General features: G+C 34.5%; 1 protein-coding gene across 1 annotated transcript; it reads right to left on the bottom strand.

Annotated features, from left to right (window-relative positions):
* Positions 1–3,754: 3,754 nt before the first annotated feature.
* Positions 3,755–9,128, bottom strand: LOC125655964 (uncharacterized). Its single transcript, XM_048886513.2, has 5 exons — positions 8,783–9,128; positions 7,873–7,981; positions 7,480–7,593; positions 6,882–6,960; positions 3,755–4,260 (listed from the first exon to the last, which is right to left on the bottom strand). Exons 1-5 carry the CDS (start codon positions 8,986–8,988, stop codon positions 4,169–4,171), a joined length of 600 nt encoding a protein of 199 aa, XP_048742470.1. The 5' UTR covers positions 8,989–9,128; the 3' UTR covers positions 3,755–4,168.
* Positions 9,129–10,212: the final 1,084 nt, after the last annotated feature.

Raw genomic sequence — 10,212 nt, 5'->3', positions numbered from 1 at the left:
CAAGTATTGTAAAGTATCTCTTCAAAATTCGATTATAATATAAAAGCTTCAATCTACAACTTTTCCTTCAATAATTTCAAAGGACCTCTAACCGTATGACCAAACACTAGTTCAAAGGGACTGAATCCAAGACACTCCTGAACTGCTTCTAGAGCAGCAAATAAAGTGAGATGAGCCCCCTCATCCCAGTCTTTATCATATAACAAATACGTCTTCATCATAGTTTTAAGGGTTTGGTGAAACTTTCAATCAGGGTTCCCTTAGTCTCGTGACTTGTACTACCAAACACCTAGCTCACCTATGACCTGACATAACATTCGAACCTTCATCTGACTGAATGATCTTAGGCACTCCTACAAAACTGAAAAGCTTGATAAGGGCCTTAGCCTTAACTATGATATTTGTCTTAATACTCCTAAAAGGTATAGCCTCAAGTGAACATACACACAATTGTAATAAATACTGATTACCCAATCTAGTCTAAGGCAAAGGTCCTGCACACGCCACCAAAACTCGACTAAGTTTTTCAAAAGCCGGAATGGGTTGGAGAGGCAGATAAACTTTTCCAATTAGCTTTTTCTACCATCTGGCAAGCATGACACGACTCACAGAATTCAACATCGTTTCTCAATTTGGCCAATAAAAATTACTTAGAATTCTGTTACATTATCACCTTAATGACCTGCCACCCATGGGTATGTCGTGATCCAAACTCATAATGCCCCTATGATATGTTGCTGGGACCACTATCCGATGAGTGACACGCTATACTTCATCCGGGAGTGTGTCGGATGGACGCCATTTTTGCAAAAGGATCCCGTCTTTGGTGTATGTAGCAGCACTCTCCGACCTTGGCAGCTTCTTTTGGTTGAAGTATCCTCTAGCTAAGTTGGACAATATAAGAGTACTTACTTTCCTTAGACTATAACTGAGTCTCACTTCATCATCGGAAGTGACATTGGAAGTGGTTTTGTCACAAACCATGGGATCTGGCACAACTTTACCACCAAGTAAATCATTTTGTAGCAACAAGAAACGCCTTGAACAGAAAGAGTAGGTCGAACACCTACGATAAATTCTTCAGTAATCAAATCTGATTTCAGATCAATTCTATATCAGGGAACATCAATGACGCCTAGCTCCACCCCTGTAATAATACTAACTCACAAGCAGACGTCTGCTCAGACAAGGGCAACATATTTTCTAGCAACAAAGTTTGGGTTTCACCATTATCCCTCAAAATCTTAACAGGTTTAACTTCATAAGAGCCACTGAGTGAAAGTGAAGCAAAAAGAGCTTATAATCCATCATAGAAATAACAGATCTACACTTGAACCTCAGAAGTGTCAACACAAAACGAAACAAGGGCTTTTCTATCATTTCTAAATGCTGTATAAGCATGTGTCTGTTGTTTGCCAATGTCATTTTTTTGTCATAAGCTTAAAACATTCATTAATCAGATTACCTTTATTTCTTACAATAAGTACAAGTAGGAAGGAATCCTACACAAGAGGAACCTTCAAAAAGTCCCGACCTTGGACCTGACGTAGAATCACTGCGAGGTACAGACTGGGGACTTGAGGAAAACAAAGACTGGAACTCTGAAGCACTCTTTTATCTGAGTCTGAACGTTCTGATAAACTACTAGTTTGGTATCTTACTATTAATCTAGCAAGTACATGTATGTTTCTGCATGTAAAGGTATCACCAATACGTCACTGGGGCGGCATGATAAAGATCCCTCGACCATAAGCCTAAATTCTTTAGCCCTTCATCGGCAATGGTGACGTCTCCATATGAGTGAAAAATTCCTGAGAGGGACGTTAAACAATATACAATCAATCATCAATAAGTCAAAGGTTCGGAGATGGGCAAACATGAAGTCTGATATTTATCTAGTATCATTACATTCGATGACCAAACAAACATACCGTAAACTGTCAAAACAAAGTCAGAAATCAATTTTGTCTTCGACTTCAATATCGTGCGTATTAATCTCGATTATCCAGACGTTTATGTATACTCCCCCCCCCCCCCCCCCCCCCAATAGGTCTGAAATATTTTGTTCCGTATTTTTCTTATATACCTCAAAGCGATGCCTATCGAAATTCTGATAAAGGCGCTGATTGGTTAGTTCAAAAACGTTATATATCTGCGCCTATAAAAACTACTTTCAATCCAACTCTAGAGAGTTCAAGCATTTTTCCACTGAAAAAAACAAAACCGAAAACGTTATTCTTAGACATGTTCGAACTCTTCCTTGCGTAACTATTATCAGGGGCGGATCCAGGAATTGCGGTTACAGGGGTGGGGGGTGGGGGTACTTTATGAGGTGGGGGATGTTGGGGCCGCCTTGAGGCGAAGCCCATGGAATCTCCTGGATTTTACAAAGTTTAAAATGTGTCTCCTATTTAGTCATTTGTACTGTTTTCTATCATTTTTTATGAGATGAAATTAATAAAATGACGCAAATTTTAAGGGGTTTTCGAAAAAATTAAGTTCTCCCAATAAAGTAATTCAAGAAATCAAAAGATTTTGTCATTGATTTCTCCGGAAGTGTAAGAAATTACTGCTTTTTTATCGTTTAGTACATTTTTCTAAAGAAGATCCCACGATTTATCTTCAATTTAAAAATTTTAGGGGCTGTGCCGCGCCCCCCCCCCTAAATCCGCCACTGACTATATATATCATTAATTATTTGAAGATATTTCTAATTGAATTCTTGTGCACATCAAATGAAAGATTGATATCTTAAAATAATTAAAAATATCTTCAATTATATGACTTTATGCTAATTAGGCGCTCCATAAATTTTGACATTAAAAGTTACAACTGTAAACAAGAGCTAAGGTGAACCCATCTTTTATAACTGAAGAAAATGCATAAGCATATGGTGGATAATTGAACTCATCTGAATCATGACGAAAATTCATCCGTATCAAGTGTAAGGTGAATGTTAGGTTGTACAGGTTTCTTGGGGTTGAAATTAAGTAGATTTTTCCACTGCTTTATTGTTTACTCCAGTTTTGTAGACCAAATAGCCTCATCCTCCATGGGGTATCCTCCTCTTTTAACAGGAAATTTCTGCATTAAAAACTTCAGGTGACACACCACTACCTCCTTTCTTTATATCCCAAGTTGAATTCCTGTTAGAGAGTTAGGTTATATCCCAAGTTAAATTGCTGTTAATGTTAGGTTATATCCTGAGTTGAATTCCTGTTAGTGTTAGATTATATCCTGAGTTGAATTCCTGTTAAAGTGTTAGGTTATATCCTGAGTTGAATTCCTGTTAAAGAATTAAGTAATATCCCGAGTTAAATTCCTGTTAGTGTTTAGGCTAAATTCCTGTTAAAGTGTTAGGTTATATCCCGAGTTAAATTCCTGTTAAAGTATCAGGTTATATCCCGAGTTGAATTCCTGCTAAAGTGTTAGGTTATATCCTGAGTTGAATTCCTGTTAAAGAATTAGGTCATATCCCGAGTTAAATTCCTGTTAGTGTTAGGTTATATCCCGAGTTAAATTCCTGTTAAAGTGTCAGGTTATATCCCGAGTTGAATTCCTGCTAAAGTGTTAGGTTATATCCTGAGTTGAATTCCTGTTAAAGAATTAGGTCATATCCCGAGTTAAATTCCTGTTAGTGTTAGGTTATATCCCGAGTTAAATTCCTGTTAAAGTGTCAGGTTATATCCTGAGTTGAATTCCTGTAAAAGTGTTAGGTCATATCCTTGTAGAAAAAACACAGAAACATGTTAAGTAGTGTGAAACAATCTAATATCAAAGTATAAACATCCAAACAATACAACGGACATTGCTGAGGGACTGTTGATGCTATTATTGGACAAACAAAACATTTATCATTAAACCAGAGATTACAAAATTGTACAATCTAGTGAAATAGTAAATGTATGTATATACACTTTATGAAAATGAATAATAAAATATAAATACAAGAGCAATTTGGTAATATGTCTACTAGCTTCCTCTAATTCTCAAGTAGTGTAATACATGTACATGTATGTATTCACTGTACATCTGATAACAAATGATAAATACAGCAATACAGGCATCTATAAAGATACACATGTGTGCCATAATGGAGCATATAAAATGAAAGACACTTAAATGCACTATGTACAATTACATATATCTCATGTCTAATTCTTTTAGACTAATAAATTGTACAGTTGGCAGATGAGAACTGGGTACACACACTGTTACTTGTCACCTCTGTATAACCACTGACTTTGTCCAGCCCAGACCCTGAAAGAAGAAGACAGAATATCCCACTGTTTTAAATGAAAATACAGAATCAGATGTACTTAGTACAGACTTTCATGGTTTATCGAAATCACATCTTAGTGTCTGTGTTTCAGTCCTGAAAGTGCTAAACTATGACTTAGGTGTGTGTGTGTGTGTGTGTGTGTATATATATATATATATATATATATATATATATATATATATATATATATATATATATATATATCCAAATTGTGTTTTTAAAAAAAATCACAGTGTCCGGTATAAAATATTAAAAGAAATAGAATAAACAGTACACAAAGTTAAAAATTTAACGCAAGCGCTTTCATTTTATAATCCTCAGGCGTTACATTTTAAAATAGTTTTGAAATGGTTTGACGTCATAAAGGCGTCCTAACATTTCACGTACATAACGACGTCATAAACGAATGAAGGGAAAAGGATTTTACGTTAAGCATATTATGACGTCATAGATAATAACAGTAAACATATTTTACAGTAAGCTATTGAGAGCCGGTTTTAAAGTCTTAATAAAGTGTCTTTCTTTTTCACGTCGGGAAATAGTATTTTCTGTATACAGTTTATAAAACGGAAATACATTGAATTGTCCGTGGCCACACACATCTATATGTTCACTAACTTTAATTTTTCTGTATTCGGGTGCTGAAATGTGTTGTTTATGAACTCGTATACGAGTTCGCAGAGTAGTTCCAGTTTCACCGATATAATGTTTTCCACAGCCAGCACATGTTATAACATAAATTAAATTTTTGGTGGAGCACATTAAATAGTTATTTACAAAAACAGAATTATCCAATCAAACTTATAAACGACGGAATCAAGAAAGCCAGAGAACTCAATAGAGAAAATCTTATCAATAAATCCAAAATCAATCCCACAACAAATTCACACATTTTACCGTTTGTTACAACATACAACCCAAGGAACTCTAATGTTACACCTATCGTTCGGCAACTCAACGACCTACTAAAAACAGATGAAAAAATGGGGAAAATTATGAAGAAATATACTTTTATCAACAGCAAGAGACAACCGAAAAATCTTAGGAGACTGTTATGTAAATCTAATTTTCAGGAAAAGTCCAACAAAAAAATTTTCACCGTTACCAAATGTGACGATCGGCGATGCGGAACGTGCCCATACTTAAGGGAAGGAAGTTCGTTCGAATTTAACAACAAGGAATTTACGGTAAATTCAGATATGACGTGCTCCACCAAAAATTTAATTTATGTTATAACATGTGCTGGCTGTGGAAAACATTATATCGGTGAAACTGGAACTACTCTGCGAACTCGTATACGAGTTCATAAACAACACATTTCAGCACCCGAATACAGAAAAATTAAAGTTAGTGAACATATAGATGTGTGTGGCCACGGACAATTCAATGTATTTCCGTTTTATAAACTGTATACAGAAAATACTATTTCCCGACGTGAAAAAGAAAGACACTTTATTAAGACTTTAAAACCGGCTCTCAATAGCTTACTGTAAAATATGTTTACTGTTATTATCTATGACGTCATAATATGCTTAACGTAAAATCCTTTTCCCTTCATTCGTTTATGACGTCGTTATGTACGTGAAATGTTAGGACGCCTTTATGACGTCAAACCATTTCAAAACTATTTTAAAATGTAACGCCTGAGGATTATAAAATGAAAGCGCTTGCGTTAAATTTTTAACTTTGTGTACTGTTTATTCTATTTCTTTTAATATATATATATATATATATATATATATATACACACATACATACATGCATACATACATGTATATATATATATATATATATATACATCTTCAGAAGCTTTACAAAAATGTGTACATAGCAGCTAGTATCATAGTAACAGTGATTATGACATCAAAGTAAGCGGAATGTTAAATGTCTATATTTCAATTTTTTATATATATATATATATATATATATATATATATATATGTGTGTGTGTGTGTGTACAGGCAGTACTTAAAACCAATGTTGTCTTTTAAAATATGCATGCTGATAGTATGGTCAATAAGTGGTGGACTTGTGCAAGAGTTACCTAGTCTTATCAGTAAACAGGACCATGTTTTGGCATTACTTGCCTAACTCGAAATTAAAAGAAGTGAGAACATTATTCAGAGCACTGCAAAGTGCAGTAGCCCTTCCAGCTGAAGCGATTTGAAAACCTTTAGGTGCTATGTACACACTCAATCAGCTTATTCACATGTGTCCTCATATCACCGAGTCCTCTCCAAATCGGCTGTGAGAGGGTGGTAACCTGAGGAAAGTTAGTGTGGGGTGCTCCTCTTCAAATCAATGCGATAAGTGTAAAGACCGTAATATCAAAGTAAATATACTATACTTGGTGTAATCCCTACTTCACTCTTACAAATTACACAGATAATATTTGTTTCACTTGATATGAAAATCATAATTAAATGGGTCACTGACTCAAATAATAAGACATACATATAAGTCTTGATTTTTTTTGGGGGGTGGGGGTGGGGGGGGGGTTGGGGGTTGGGGGGGGTGCTGAATTTACTTCAGTAAAACTAACTGTGCATTGGATTTTAAAAGTGATCATTTAAACATTTTTTATGGTTTTTCTACTCACCTGTGATAAGGTTGTGAAGATTACAGTAATTTGTACCATAGTCAAGCAATGCATACCACGTCTCAGATGTGGAGAATCCCTACAAAATACATTACACAGCAGTCAGGAAAACAGATTTACATCATAACTAATAACTCCTCTAATTCATACAAAAGTAAAAGAAGCACTCAGATGAGATTCAATTAAAAACCAATGCATTAAGTTGAATGTGTTCTTTCTTCAATCAAAGTTTCCCATAAAAATGTCTGCCAAAATAAAAACAAAAATAGCATCACATCCTTTAAAACAGTAAATATGACCCACTACATGTCTGACTTCTAGATTTTTACATACTGACCCACTGCATGTCTGACTTCTAGATTTTTACATACTGACCCACTGCATGTCTGACTTCTAGATTTTTACTATGTTTCTGTGTTACCGATACAGAAGAGAGAAGAGACTTGAGATGTTCTTCTGTTTGTTTATCAAATGAAATCTTTTACACTATAGTTTATGTCATTAGAGATTATAGATTGAAAATATCTCATCATCATTATGCAGAAATTCAAATTAAAATATTCTGTCTTAATTGAAAAAAAAAATCCCATTGGCCTACATGAACATTGCAGCTTGCTCCTGATGGTGAAAAGGTGAAGGTCAAGTCATCCACGTAGTGTTTTACTGGTGTCTCGTGTTTTGCTTTTAGTTGATTGGCTGATGCACTCACAAACTGTTCACAATAACAATTCACAACTAAAACATATGTTTACAATATATTGGTTTACCTTTGAAGATAAATTAAGCTGACTGAATATTAAATAAACTCCCAACTTTAGACAGATTACTAAAAGAAAGCAAACTAACTTTGGTACTGTGATTATTTGCAGAACAATTATAAATCTTTAATATGATCAATATCATTGTCATTGATACATCATTCACAATATGCAACATTAACTGACATGACCTAAGTTAGATGAACTTCAAAATGTTGAACATTAAAACGAACCTTGTAGAGACATTTCTCCCCTCCGTTGGCACAGTTATCTGCTGTGGTCCAGGCAGAAATTTGACCCTTAATTTTAGAACTCACTTCATCACAGGTAATACCAAAAGTCCTAAAAATAACACAATGTACGTACAACTTAAGGTACGAGGAGGAATGTATTACACTTTACTATTATTTTTAAAAAGTAACAATTTATTGTGTTGTTTTGAACATATTTTATTGATGAAATCAAAAGGATTGGGAACAAGTTCTGACAACTTACAAGTCCCTCTCCTAAAACAATTTATTGGAATGTACTAACACAGTGTGGCATCTATCAATCCTTTATAAACGTATGCTCCCTTGGCATCCTCTGATGTTGCCTATACTTTAAACAAAGCTCTCCATTGTGCGAAATTTTTGTGTTTCGTTATTAGTTTCTTATAATATGCCTATTGGGGCCCTAAGAATGGCAATAAAGCAATATTTGTAACTTGTATTTCAATAAGTCATGTATGTTCTCTTACTCATTAATGGCCATGCTGGCTCTTCTAAAGTAAAAGAGGGTAGACAAATGAACTATTTGATAACTATAAATCACTTCAAGTATATGAAAATAGATAGAAATCAAAAGTTGGAAGTATTTTACTGGTACACACAGACCTAGTGAAATGATCTGGTAGGGGCCTAATTAATAGTACTGCTAAACATCACCCCCTCCCTATCTTAAACGTTTTACCCTATGTACATATACCTATAATCCTTAAGAATGTAGTGAATATAACTATTAACAAACAATAAACATACATGATTGTAATTAGGATTAGGGTTAGGGTTAGGGTAATACATTCAGGAAGCCAAACAAACACAACTTAGATGGGGTGCATATCAATAAATAACATAACATGTAGATGTACTATTTCACACAAACCAGTCAATTTTACAAGAGGCATGTAGCGGTCCTGAAGCAGCCAGTCCTATTAATAGGCCCACTACAGCCACAACCAGAACGCCAGAGATTCCAACCGCCATCTTAAAATACCAAGGTTTTCTTGTCCAGCAAGAGCAACAGACAGACCTACTGCGACGATTTTCCAGGGACTTATATCCCGCCTTATCAAGCTGTCCCCTTGACATGAAATTAGAACTCTTGTGTAAGCGTTTGTTCCTAAGTGCCCGTCACGAGATTCTACTTTCACTTTAGGAAAATATACCCTCGGCAATCTTGACTGCCGTACGTACTAAAAGTCAGAGACGCCCGAAAATGTTACACAACAAAATCTCAACACGTGACCTAGACATGCATATTACACGTTAAAGATAAATAAATAAGTAAAATTTAAAAAAAAAAAGAGGAAATACTTCAAAGAACAAAATAAACATAACATTATAAATTCATGCAAATAGACTGTTAGAGAAGTGGATGACACGTGACGTAGGATATGACATTTTTCTGAAAAGACTCGAATAGTCTAAACGAGAGCAAAAAGTGCATATATATATATATATATATATATATATATATATATATATATGTGTGTGTGTGTGTGTGTGTGTGTGTGTGTGTGTGTGTGTGTGTGTATGTACTTGTGGACAGGAACCCCCAACCCATTCACCCCCTCCCCCATGTATTTTTTTTAATGTCCAAGGTCTTGGGTATTTAGAGCGTATTTCTAAAAATTTAAAAAAAAAAAAAAAGGCCTAATAAATTTAGAAATGTTTTTTTTTTTTTTTTTTTTTTTTTTTTTTTTAATTTATTTATAATGAAATAAACAAATCTCACTTTGAAACTGTTTCTGATGTCACAGCTTCATCTTTCGGTATCTTTTGTCATATTGGCAGATTTAAATTTTTAATCTGTGTGCTGATATTCCAAACCTTCTTCATTAGATTGATCTGTATAATGAGTGTGTGTTAAAATATGGATCTACATGTAGGTATAAGATAAGTCCTATATTATATTTACTAAAGTTGGTGAAGGTATAGATACATTTCTATCTTTTCCACAAGTAATATTTCAAAAGATACGTAATATTTTGTTTAGGTTACATATTAGATTGGGAAAGTGGTATATGCAAGTTTAAAACGGGTACCTGTAAAATGCGAAACGAAACGAAACGACCAACGAAACGAAACCCACCGAAACAAAACGAATTAAACAGATTGTATAACAAAAAAACTTTTAGTTGTAGTAATTGAAAATGGTAATCTCAGGCCCCTGTGGAAGTTACCACATGTAAATGAAATTCGTCTCCCCTTTGATGTTGACTGATACAAAGTTTTAAAAGTTGGATGGGGTGAGTAAGCACAAAGTACATATCCGAAGTTAATTAAATTATATCATGTGCAATCAGTTTCGGA

The sequence above is a fragment of the Ostrea edulis genome, chromosome 7, assembly GCF_947568905.1.
Source record: "Ostrea edulis chromosome 7, xbOstEdul1.1, whole genome shotgun sequence".
Taxonomy (NCBI): domain Eukaryota; kingdom Metazoa; phylum Mollusca; class Bivalvia; order Ostreida; family Ostreidae; genus Ostrea; species Ostrea edulis.
Note: the sequence above shows the minus strand (reverse complement) of the source record. Positions and strands in the feature narration are given on the sequence as shown.

Bases quoted from the DNA above. Each gene is read 5' to 3' on its own strand.
- LOC125655964 (XM_048886513.2), bottom strand. From the start codon at position 8,988: ATGTCAAGGGGACAGCTTGATAAGGCGGGATATAAGTCCCTGGAAAAT. The intron at 7,594-7,872 runs GTTCGTTTTAAT...TATTGTGAACAG, and splicing joins GGGAGAAATGTCTCTACAAG to TTTGTGAGTGCATCAGCCAA. The intron at 4,261-6,881 runs GTGAGTAGAAAA...TTCTTCTTTCAG, and splicing joins TCTTCACAACCTTATCACAG to GGTCTGGGCTGGACAAAGTC.